The sequence below is a fragment of the Littorina saxatilis genome, linkage group LG15 (genome assembly GCF_037325665.1).
Source record: "Littorina saxatilis isolate snail1 linkage group LG15, US_GU_Lsax_2.0, whole genome shotgun sequence".
In the NCBI taxonomy this organism is placed as follows: Eukaryota; Metazoa; Mollusca; class Gastropoda; order Littorinimorpha; family Littorinidae; genus Littorina; species Littorina saxatilis.
In genome coordinates this window covers 20508760-20521198 of record NC_090259.1, presented here as the reverse complement: position 1 = coordinate 20521198, position 12439 = coordinate 20508760, and the positions used below count along the sequence as shown (strand labels likewise).

Here is a 12439-nt window from a genome sequence, read left to right as displayed (position 1 = left end):
ATGATCTAACTTGTGTTTCGTAAAGTTTAATTATGATCTATCTTGAAAAAAACACTTACATTGTTACCTTACTTTCTCTGGTTTTTTTGCAGACAGATGGTTATATTGTTTCACTTGCAAACTCAATTACATTTTTCCTCAAATAATCTTTCATGTTTTTATTTTATTTTCATTCTATTCAATTTTTGTTGTTGTTAAATTCAGTACGTTGTCCTGATAAAAAAAACACAAAATAAAACAAAACAGACACAGCAACTCGAACATTGCAATACCAACTGGCATTCTTCCATCATTTGAAAGAAAATATTTAAACGTTAATAAGATTAAGATTGGAAACAAAATATACAAGCGACTTCTTCTTTGTTATTACTTAATATAATGCAATTTGAACACTTAAGAATACATCATTATAAGGTTTCCCCTTGTCCTACCTGTTTCACAGTTAGATCCAGTGTAGCCAGCCGGACAGGTGCACGTGTAGGAATTGATCTGATCTACACAGCTCCCTCCGTTCTGACAGGGACTAGAGGCGCACTCGTCCACATCTGTAAAGTTAATATTTTAAACAAGGACTGTACAGATATCTATGTACTCCTCATCCCATTGAAATCATAGATACACAATACATTTTCATGTTTAACTATTGACACGCGTGAATGTACACATTAGCTGCTACTTTGTCCCTGTAATTCTAATCATATTTGCACTTAAGAGGTGATGATTTTTAGAAAATAGAGATAAACAGACTGTCTGTGTCAGATTTAGCATACACGTGATTTTTTAATGATCATCGTTACAAAAAACATTTAGGTTTGTACGATATCAAGGCCCTTCCCCCCGTCGCGATATAACCTTGAATGGTTGAAAACGACGTTAAACACCAAATAAAGAAAGAAAGAAAGAAAGGCCCTTCCCCAACCTTTTTAAACATATTTTTAAATAATTGACTTTTACTGTATTTTGCTCATGGTTAAGGTTTAGTATTAACTATTCTAGCAAGATAAATACGAACGGATTGAAGTCTGCAGGAAATCTAGTCCCTCTTCAAATATTGTAATTGTTGTTTCGCTCATATCCACCTTACATTTCCAATAATGGCATCTTTGGCATTAGACACATTGTTAATAGTGTTCCTTGTATCGTATCGTACTGTCTCGATATACGAACCGTCAGTGGGAGTATAACCTTTTATTATGAACAATATCAAAGTGTCCTACTTGTTTCACAGTGAGTTCCATTGTAGCCAGCCTGACAGGTGCACGTATAGGAATTGACCTGATCCGCACAGCTCCCTCCGTTTTGACAGGGACTAGAGGCGCACTCATCGATATCTGTAGAATTAATACATTTTAAGATAAGCGGTAGGCTAAGGTGTACCAGTATGATCTAACTTGTGTTTCGTAAAGTTTAATTATGATCTATCTTGAAAAAAACACTTACATTGTTACCTTACTTTCTCTGGGGTTTTTGCAGACAGATAGTTATATTGTTTCACTTGCAAACTCAATTAAATTTTTCCTCAAATAATCTTTCATGTTTTTATTTTATTTTCATTCTATTCAATTTTTGTTGTTGTTAAATTCAGTACGTTGTCCTGATAAAAAAAACCACACAAAATCAAACAAAACAGACACAGCAACTCGAACATTGCAATACCAACTGGCATTCTTTCTTCATTTGAAAGAAAATATTTAAACGTTAATAAGATTCAGATCGGAAACAAAATATACAAGTGACTTCTTCTTTGTTATTACTAAATATAATGCAATTTGAACACTTAAGAATACATCATTATAAGGTCGCCCCTTGTACTACCTGTTTCACAGTGAGTTCCATTGTAGCCAGCCTGACAGTTGCACGTGTAGGTATTGACCTGATCCGCACAGCTCCCTCCGTTCTGACAGGGACTAGAGGCGCACTCGTCCACATCTGTAACGTTAATATTTTAAACAAGGACTGTTAAGATATCTATGTACTCCTTATCCCATTGAAACCATACATACACACTACGTTTTAATGTCTAACTATTAACACATGTGAATGTACACATTAGCTGCTACTTTGTCCTTGTAATTCTAATCACATTTGCACTTAAGAAGTGATCATTTTTTTAAAAATAGAGATAAACAGACTGTTTGTCGGTGTCAGATTTAGCATACACGTGATCTTTTAATGATCATCGTTACAAAAAACATTTAAGTTTCCACGAAACCAAGGCCCTTCCCCACCCTTTTTAAAAATGTTTTTAAATAATTGACTTTTACTGTATTTTGCTGATGGTTAAGGTTTAGTATTAACTATTCTAGCAAGATAATCACGAACGGATTGAAGTCTGCAGGAAATCTAGTCCCTCTTCAAATATTGTAATTGTTGTTTCGTTCATATCCAGCTTACATTTCCAATAATGGCATCTTTGCCATTCGACACATTGTTAAGAGTGTTCCTTGTATTGTATCGTACTGTCTCGATATACGAACCGTCAGTGGGAATATAACCTTTTAATTATCAACAATATCAAAGTGTCCTACTTGTTTCACAGTGAGTTCCATTGTAGCCATCCTGACAGTTGCACGTGTAGGTATTGACCTGATCTGCACAGCTCCCTCCGTTTTGACAGGGACTAGAGGCGCACTCATCGATATCTGTAGAATTAATACATTTTAAGATAAGCGGTAGGCTAAGGTGTACCAGTACTGTATGATCTAACTTGTGTTTCGTAAAGTTTAAAGGCAGAGTAAGCCTCCCGTAAACCATCACAGATACGGTCAGGCATTTACACACAGTACAAACACCCTTTCATTTAAACACTCACCAATTGAGAACATCCTAGGTGCCCTCCGTAAAGAGCGAACAATTTTCAAAGAATTTATTTTTGCGTGGTTTATCTTACCCCTGAGCCATCGTGAACCCGTGTGATCCAGTTTTCCTTTTTCACAATGCAGTCGTCAGTTAGTCATGAATGCGACTCGATGTGAGCTTATCTACAATAGCACGTTTTTTATGCACAAAACAACGGCTGTGGTTCACAAGAACTCAAGCGATGGCTTTTGACTGTTGAGAGGAACGGCGATTTGCACTGATAAACCTTCGTCTGCTACGACCCTTGCGTGACCCTGCTTCCGGGCTTTTCTTTTTTTTAAACTTTCACAACTTCGAATTGTTCTGATCTTGTCTTGATGAAAAACGAATTCTTTTATGATTAAAGAATGTTTGTGTAACAAGCTGTCAATTTATTATTTAGATTTTAAAAGTTAGGTCTAGCGCAAAAACGAGGCGCCGTTGTTGTTAACGAACAAGTCTACGAAAATAAATTCTTTGAAAATGTCTCACGCTCGACAGAAAGCAGCCAGGATGTTCCCGTTCGGTGAGCGTTCAAATGGAAGTATGCTTGTACTGTATTTAGACGCTCGTGGAGCTCTGTGATGGTTTACGGGAGGCTTACTGTGCCTTTAATTATGATCTATCTTGAAAAAAAACACTTACATTGTTACCTTACTTTCTCTAGGGTTTTTGCAGACAGATAGTTATATTGTTTCACTTGCAAACTCAATTAAATTTTTCCTCAAATAATCTTTCATGTTTTTATTTTATTTTCATTCTATTCAATTTTTGTTGTTGTTAAATTCAGTACATTGTCCTGATAAAACATAACAGACACAGCAACTCGAACATTGCAATACCAACTGGCATTCTTCCTTTATTTGAAAGAAAATATTTAAACGTTAATAAGATTCAGATTGGAAGCAAAATCTACAAGTGAATTCTTCTTTGTTATTACTAAATATAATGCAATTTGAACACTTAAGAATACATCATTATAAGGTTTCCTCTTGTACTACCTGTTTCACAGTGAGTTCCATTGTAGCCAGCCTGACAGTTGCACGTGTAGGAATTGACCTGATCCACACAGCTCCCTCCGTTCTGACAGGGACTAGAGGCGCACTCGTCCACATCTGTAACGTTAATATTTTAAACAAGGACTGTAAAGATATCTATGTACTCCTTATCCCATTGAAATCATACATACACACTACATTTTAATGTCTAACTATTGACACACGTGAATGTACACATTAGCTGCTACTTTGTCCCTGTAATTCTAAACACATTTGCACTGAAGAAGTGATTATTTTTTTTAAAAATAGAGATAAACAGACTGTTTGTCGGTGTCAGATTTAGCATACACGTGACCTTTTAATGATCATCGTTACAAAAAACATTTAAGTTTCCACGAAACCAAGGCCCTTCCCCACCCTTTTTAAAAATGTTTTTAAATAATTGACTTTTACTGTATTTTGCTGATGGTTAAGGTTTAGTATTAACTATTCTAGCAAGATAATCACGAACGGATTGAAGTCTGCAGGAAATCTAGTCCCTCTTCAAATATTGTAATTGTTGTTTCGCTCATATCCAGCTTACATTTCCAATAATGGCATCTTTGGCATTATACACATTTTTGAGAGTGTTCCTTGTATTGTATCGTACTGTCTCGATACGAACCGTCAGTGGGAGTAACCTTTTAATTATCAACAATATCAAAGTGTCCTACTTGTTTCACAGTGAGTTCCATTGTAGCCATCCTGACAGTTGCACGTGTAGGTATTGACCTGATCTGCACAGCTCCCTCCGTTTTGACAGGGACTAGAGGCGCACTCATCGATATCTGTAGAATTAATACATTTTAAGATAAGCGGTAGGCTAAGGTGTACCAGTATGATCTAACTTGTGTTTCGTAAAGTTTAATTATGATCTATCTTGAAAAAAACACTTACATTGTTACCTTACTTTCTCTGGGGTTTTTGCAGACAGATGGTTATATTGTTTCACTTGCAAACTCAACTAAATTTTTCCTCCAATAATCTTTCATGTTTTTATTTTATTTTCATTCTATTCAATTTTTGTTGTTGTTAAATTCAGTACGTTGTCCTGATAAAAAAAACAAAAAAAAAACCAGACACAGCAACTCGAACATTGCAATACCAACTGGCATTCTTCCATCATTTGAAAGAAAATATTTAAACGTTAATAAGATTCAGATTGGAAACAAAATATACAAGTGACTTCTTCTTTGTTGTTACTAAATATAATGCAATTTGAACACTTAAGAATACATCATCATAAGGTTTCCCCTTGTACTACCTGTTTCACAGTGAGTTCCATTGTAGCCAGCCTGACAGTTGCACGTGTAGGAATTGACCTGATCCACACAGCTCCCTCCGTTCTGACAGGGACTAGAGGCGCACTCGTCCACATCTGTAACGTTAATATTTTAAACAAGGACTGTTAAGATATCTATGTACTCCTTATCCCATTGAAATCATACATACACACTACATTTTAATGTCTAACTATTGACACGTGAATGTACACATTAGCTGATGCTTTGTCCCTGTAATTCTAATCATATTTGCACTTAAGAAGTGATCATTGTTTTAAAAATAGAGATAAACAGACTGTTTGTCGGTATCAGATTTAGCATACACGTGATCTTTTAATGATCATCGTAACAAAAAACATTTAAGTTTCCACGAAACCAAGGCCCTTCCCCACCCTTTTTAATAATGTTTTTTTTAAATAATTGACTTTTACTGTATTTTGCTGATGGTTAAGGTTTAGTATTAACTATTCTAGCAAGATAATCACGAACGGATTGAAGTCTGCAGGAAATCTAGTCCCTCTTCAAATATTGTAATTGTTGTTTCGCTCACATCCAGCTTACATTTCCAATAATGGCATCTTTGGCATTAGACACATTGTTAAAACAAAAACAGACACAGCAACTCGAACATTGCAATACCAACTGGCATTCTTCCATCATTTGAAAGAAAATATTTAAACGTTAATAAGATTCAGATTGGAAACAAAATATACAAGTGACTTCTTCTTTGTTGTTACTAAATATAATGCAATTTGAACACTTAAGAATACATCATTATAAGGTTGCCCCTTGTACTACCTGTTTCACAGTTAGATCCAGTGTAGCCAGCCGAACAGTTGCACGTGTAGGAATTGACCTGATCCTCACAGCTCCCTCCGTTCTGACAGGGACTAGAGGCGCACTCGTCCACATCTGAAAAGTTAATATTTTAAACAAGGACTGTAAAGATATCTATGTACTCCTTATCCCATTGAAATCATACATACGCAATACATTTTAATGTTTAACTATTGATACGCGTGAATGTACACATTAGCTGCTACTTTGTCCTTGTGATTCTAATCATATTTCAACTTAAGAGGTGATCATTTTTAGAAAATAGAGATAAACAGACTCTTTGTCTGTGTCAGTATAACCTTTTATTATGAACAATATCAAAGTGTCCTACCTGTTTCACAGTGAGTTCCAGTGTAGCCAGCCTGACAGTTGCACGTGTAGGCATTGACCTGATCTGTACAGCTCCCTCCGTTCTGACAGGGACTCGAGGCGCACTCGTCGATATCTGTACAGTTAAATAAGCGGTAGACTAAGGTGTGCCGGTATGATCTTGAACAAAAACTTACATTGTTACTTTCGTTCAAATTTTTTGGTTATATTGTTTCATTTGCAAACTCTGTTCAATGTTTCCTCAAATAACCTTTCCTGTTTTGTTTAAAAAATCTCCTTTTGTGGTTGTTAAGTTTAGTAAGCTGTCCTGATAAAATAAAACAGACACAACTCGAACATTGCAATAAATACTAGTATTCATATTTCATTGATCATTGAAACAAAAAAATTGAGATAGGAAGTACACAAAAAGTGACTACTTGTTTGTTAGTACTAAATATAATGCAATTTGAATACTTAAAAGAGGTATACCGAAGGTGCCATTTTTGAAAGTTTTCTGACGATTTGGACCTGATAAAGTTCAAGAAACATTTGCTGTACTGTAATTTAGAAACGCCTTCAATGATTTGCTCAAAACCGCTCGGAAACTTTGCCAAATAATTAAATGAATTTTAATCAGCGAGCGGTTTGCATCGCCCAGCTCCTCTGACAGGAGTCCGGACTTCCGGTCATCATATTATTTATTTAGTGTTCATAGATACCGATTCGTCAAAGGAGATTAAGACCGTTGGATTGAGTAAGTCAAACCTACAGTCTAGCTAACCCACGCAAATTCCGTGCCATATAGGTCTAAAACGCTTCGCATAACAGAATCAAACACAATGACACTGTACGTTGAAGAATATTACGGTCTGCTATGACTACCAAACACAGCATTAAGATTTCAAAAATAGAACGCTCAAACACTAATTCGAAGACCTTCCTCGTGTGTGTTGTCATCTGTTCAACTCCCAAAACGAACTCTGTAGCTCTCGGCTCAATTTCAAATCAGTATCTCTAGGAATAGCGCATAAAATACTCAGGGTCGAAAAGTAGGACGAAAACTAGGAGTCACGCAAAGTGCGTCACAATGAGAATTACACTCTGGGATTCTTACTCAAAACACAGCCGTTTTCAATTTGAGTAACTCGGCGCTCAAACGTTTATTTTATGGTATTCCTGGTGTGTGGTCACGTGATTACAACCTCCATCCTGAACTGTATAGCTTTGGGGGCTTGCTAGATATATTCCCTTTAATTATAAGGTTGCCTCTTGTCCTACCTGTTGCACAGTGAGTCCCAGTGTAGCCAGCCTGACAGTTGCACGTGTAGGTATTGATCTGATCTACACAGCTCCCTCCGTTCTGACAGGGACTAGAGGCGCACTCATCCACGTCTGTAAAGGAATATGTTAAACGAGAAATGTGGACAAATATGTACCCCTCATCCCATTGACATCATACATACTCATGTGTATTTTAATGTTTAATTCGTGAATTGCAAAAGTGGAAATGGCAAAGTTAAAATGAGCTTCTTCTTTATATCTGCTATTGAATTGGTATTTTCAAACAAGAAGTAGTGTCAATGCTTGCAAGACTGGAGATAAACGGACTCTTTGGCTGTGTAAGACATATCATGAAATATTCTATCAACATTGTTACAAAAACATTGCAGTCCGCAGGCAACCTACCCCCCTTAATTTTTTTTAACTGTGTTTTACTCATGGGGTATGAGGCTGACATCGTGATAAGGCACAAACAAAACAAAAATAGGTGGGGTTACGGTAACATAGCCCCAAAAAATAGGGTAGGAAGGTAGGCAATCACTTTTTTTTAAAACTTTTTTTTCTAATGTGTACAAATTAAACCTACTTGACAGGGAAATAAGTGTGCGACTCGAGCGCTTTCGCTTTCATTGCGTTTTCTGCACTCGGTTTTTTTAATTTTATTATTTCTTTATTTTTTATTATTATGTTTTTTTTACAAATGTAATAAAAAGTTATAGGGTCGGCCCCTAAAATTAGGGTAGGTCGGGTTACCGTAACCACACCTATTTTTTTTGTGGCCTAAGTGACACCTATGGCATTAGACTCATATTATTAGGAGTACAACGTATTGTAACATACTGTCTAGATAGATGAACCGTCAGTGGGAATGTCACCAATAATCATTTCTCCAATATCAGGCTAAGTGCCCATTGTCCCACCTGTTTCACAGTGAGTTCCAGTGTAGCCAGCCTGACAGTTGCACGTGTAGGCATTGACCTGATCTACACAGCTCCCTCCGTTCTGACAGGGACTCGAGGCGCACTCATCTAGGTCTGTACAGGGAATATATTTCAGGAAAAGTGATATGCTACCGTACCGGTATGATCATGGGTGTATTCATGTATGAATGGAGTTATGTTTACAAAAAGAAAAACAAATGACAAAGTCTTGACAATGAACAAGCTCCTCATGAGTATAAACATGATCATGATCATGACCATCATCATCATCATCATCATCATCATCATCATCATCATCATCAGGCAAACTCATATTATTTTTTGGTAGAGTTGTATAATTACAAAACTGTCATCTTTGCTTCAACAATTTTAGCAACAACTTCGTTTTTGATTTTGAATCAATTGCTTTTGTTTCATTATTTTACAGAAGTTGGTCAATCATATATGTCACACACAAAAAAGAAAGAAAAAAACCTTTGCAAGCTCCTCCTGACGTTTAAGTCTCAACCAAACATGATAAACAGAAAATAATGAAAAAAGTAAGTCTATTGCAAAAAAATCAAAAACAAACAAGCAAACAAAGAAACACAACAAAGAAGAGGTGAAGTCTCCACTACTGGGTCATATGTCATCATGGCCATGTCTTGCCAGTGCATTCGACACATATAAAACAGCGAATTACAACTTTCATATTCTCACCTACTGTTACAGTATATATAATACGAGCCATCAGTGCGAAAGTAAAAGCTGCAATTATCTTTAATTCCAAGCGACCCATTTTCTCACCTGTTTCACAGCGGATTCCGGTGTAGCCAGCCTGACAGAGGCACGTGTAGGCATTGACCTGATCTACACAGCTCCCTCCGTTCTGACAGGGACTAGAGGCGCACTCGTCCACATCTGCACAATTCGTATATAGCAAGAACAGGTTTTTTATCACAAGTTTAACTATGACAAATCTTGCAAAAAATCTTAAATCGTCACCTTCGTTCCAATAGGTTTATCAGACAGCTGACTGATAATATTACTAAGTGTATTCTATTGATCCCCACAGAAAATTTTTTTTGTGTGGATTTGTTGAATACTAATTTAATCAAAAATGGAAAACACAAAATGATAAATAGTACATGTTACCATCGTTGAGAAAGGAAAATACAAATGTAATAATGACAATAAGTAATTGTTTTGTAGAAAACTGTGTTAAACAGTTTGAGCAAGTCATCACTGGATGATTATTTTACATCTCAACTGATAGCTCGTGTGGTTGTAAGTCCATGATTTGACAGTGCATGATAGTATGAAGGACGCCCCTCAAGCCTGGAATGACAAGTGTCATATACTTTCGTACTGTCTCAAAATACGAGCCGCTAATGTGGTTGTAACCTTTCCTTGTCTACAATATCATGCTCGCCATTGTTTTTATGTATTTATTTATTAAGGAGATTTCTATAGCGCATAACTAAATGCACAATGCGCTTTACAATGTCACTAGGTATAAGCACACGCAAACATACTCTGATTAAATAGAACTTAGCCTAACAAGACATACTAAGAACACTAAACATTTGAGTTCATACAAAAATAGAGAATTAAATTAAATACTGGACAAACGATTAAAATAAGCTTAAGGCCTACACCGACTACAATGGACTATTTCAAATACAGAAAACCCTATAAAAGGCAGTGCATAAAACTCCATAATCCTAAGAAAGTCGAACAAATAAAAAACATAAAAGACTATTTAACTATAATTACTTCGTAAAAGATAAAAAAAACATGGAATACAAAGCTGTAATTTTTAACAACAAATCTAAAAAGATTTTCATGCCATATTGCACAACACATTTTGACACACACCCAACCTCACACAAGCACACTTACACACACACACACACACACACACACACACACACACACACACACACACACACACACATGCACTCACACACACACAAACACACACACACACACACACACACAATAAATTCAACAAATAATTAAATGCATGAAAAGAATTAAGTAATTGTCTTACCTGTTTCACAGTGGGTTCCAGTGTAGCCAGCCTGACAGTTGCACGTGTAGGTATTGATCTGATCTACACAGCTCCCTCCGTTCTGACAGTGACTAGAGGCGCAATCGTCCACATCTGTAAAAGTAAGGTAGTGCTGGTATGATCCTGGACTCATCCATACTTGCGTATTGTAAATTGTTATTTTGACACAATTTACAAATAAAAACCTAATATGTGCCCATTGGTCAATTTTTACAGACGGTTTACTGGTCATATTGTTTCGTTTGCAAACTGAATTCCGCATTTCATAAACAACCTTTGCTAACTCGCCCAAATGTTTTTGTTGTCATCATCATCAAAAGCGTAATATCAATGACAATTTGATCTTCATTAAACATCTTGAACAGAAAAATGTACAACAATTCTTTAAAAAATAAAAGAAAGCATTCACAATATATCAGTCTTGTCAGTTTGTAATTGCGAGCTTGTGCGTGCCTGCGCGTGTATGCTCTTGTGATTTTCAGGGCTTACTTGTACCTTTACTTGCGTGCATGATAAAACAAACCTAAAAGCAAGAGTCTTACCAAACGTTTCTGCTCCAGCGGCATCTACAGAAGATGACGAGTTGGACGTGACCAGAAGAGAATGACCTCTGCACACCGTGCTGGAGAAGGTGAACGACTGGCAAACATCATACTGGCTGCAGAGACGAGCACACTGCATGTCATTGGTGACCGCTGACTCAAACACAACGTTTTCCGAAAACAACTTGTTGTCGATACCAGTGTTCCTATATGTGTGACTCTTTGGTGTTACTATGGTACCTCCACAAAGCGAGGTGCTCGCAAGGATGATAAGAATTTCTATCATCTTGTATGGCTCTAAATGCTAGCTGACCAGTAGGTGAAGAATGGTTCAGAGGAATTTCATGGTACGAACGTTAATACATTTTTAACACAAGTCTTGCCCAATATTATGAGAAATCAAGAATTTTGAATATTACACTTCTCTGAAAATCGGATGTATGCCACGCTGTCGAATGAACAACGTACTCTTCTTCGTTAAAGCTGCTGCAAGAATGATTGTTATTTCTATTGATCGACGAAATTGACATATCATTAGGATCCTGTTGGTACTGTGAAGCTAGATTTTACACAGGAGTACGAAAGAAACGCAACATCCTGATGTACATTAATTTGTTTAGTTCCTTTTATCTGAATCAGCCCGTTTGCTTCTTTACGTACATATCTTAAATAAAAAGGTATTTCTTCGTTTTATGCATAAAACGCATTGCTCCTCGTATTACGTCCTTTTGTTGGTAAAAACAAAACAAAACCCCAGGAAAAAAAAAAAAAAATTCAGGTCTTAAGCTGTTTTATTTATCTTAATTGTTTGAAGTAAGAAACTGCAGACAATTTCGATACTCAAAATTATAAATGCAAATACAATACTTTTTAATCAGGCATAGTATATCATTTAGTTTCTGCAACTGGTCATATGCAACGGCTGATCACAGTATATGTGTTGTTTTGTGGCTATAATGCAACAGCAGATTTACTTATTCCTGAGCAATGCTCAATAGAGTGGTTGATGCGGATTCTATGTGTCATTATTATGCCGCAGATATGATTCATGCACAGAAATGTTATTTTATGACAAGTTCAATTCAAGAGATGATTGGACACAACACAATTGGAACACTAGTAAACTAAACAAAAAAGACATGCAGCTGATACAATTAGGCAGGGCCTACTAATTAGACAAGAAAAATACTTTGAGCATGAACATGGAAATGTTAATAGTCTCCACTATGTTTACAGACCGAGAATGAACGGGAAGAGAACTACCTTCTTGATCCATTTTTAGCATGGCGTGAGAAGATATATGTACGCTTGTATT

General features: G+C 36.3%; 1 protein-coding gene across 2 annotated transcripts in view; it reads right to left on the bottom strand.

The window, feature by feature from the left end:
* The window catches only part of LOC138948791 (fibropellin-1-like), a 334700-nt gene extending 323005 nt beyond the window's left edge, over nucleotides 1-11695 (bottom strand). The window contains exons 1-13 of one of the 2 annotated variants that reach the window (XM_070320405.1): nucleotides 11125-11695; nucleotides 10562-10675; nucleotides 9316-9429; nucleotides 8509-8622; nucleotides 7586-7699; nucleotides 6327-6440; nucleotides 5957-6070; nucleotides 4550-4663; nucleotides 3840-3953; nucleotides 2529-2642; nucleotides 1816-1929; nucleotides 1218-1331; nucleotides 432-545 (exon numbers count right to left, since the gene is read on the bottom strand). In XM_070320405.1, the coding sequence (XP_070176506.1) occupies nucleotides 432-545; nucleotides 1218-1331; nucleotides 1816-1929; nucleotides 2529-2642; nucleotides 3840-3953; nucleotides 4550-4663; nucleotides 5957-6070; nucleotides 6327-6440; nucleotides 7586-7699; nucleotides 8509-8622; nucleotides 9316-9429; nucleotides 10562-10675; nucleotides 11125-11410 (1654 nt within the window). In that variant the 5' untranslated portion in view covers nucleotides 11411-11695. The remainder of the gene's footprint in view (nucleotides 1-431; nucleotides 546-1217; nucleotides 1332-1815; nucleotides 1930-2528; nucleotides 2643-3839; nucleotides 3954-4549; nucleotides 4664-5956; nucleotides 6071-6326; nucleotides 6441-7585; nucleotides 7700-8508; nucleotides 8623-9315; nucleotides 9430-10561; nucleotides 10676-11124) is intronic. The other variant, XM_070320406.1, reaches the window with a different exon arrangement.
* Nucleotides 11696-12439: the final 744 nt, after the last annotated feature.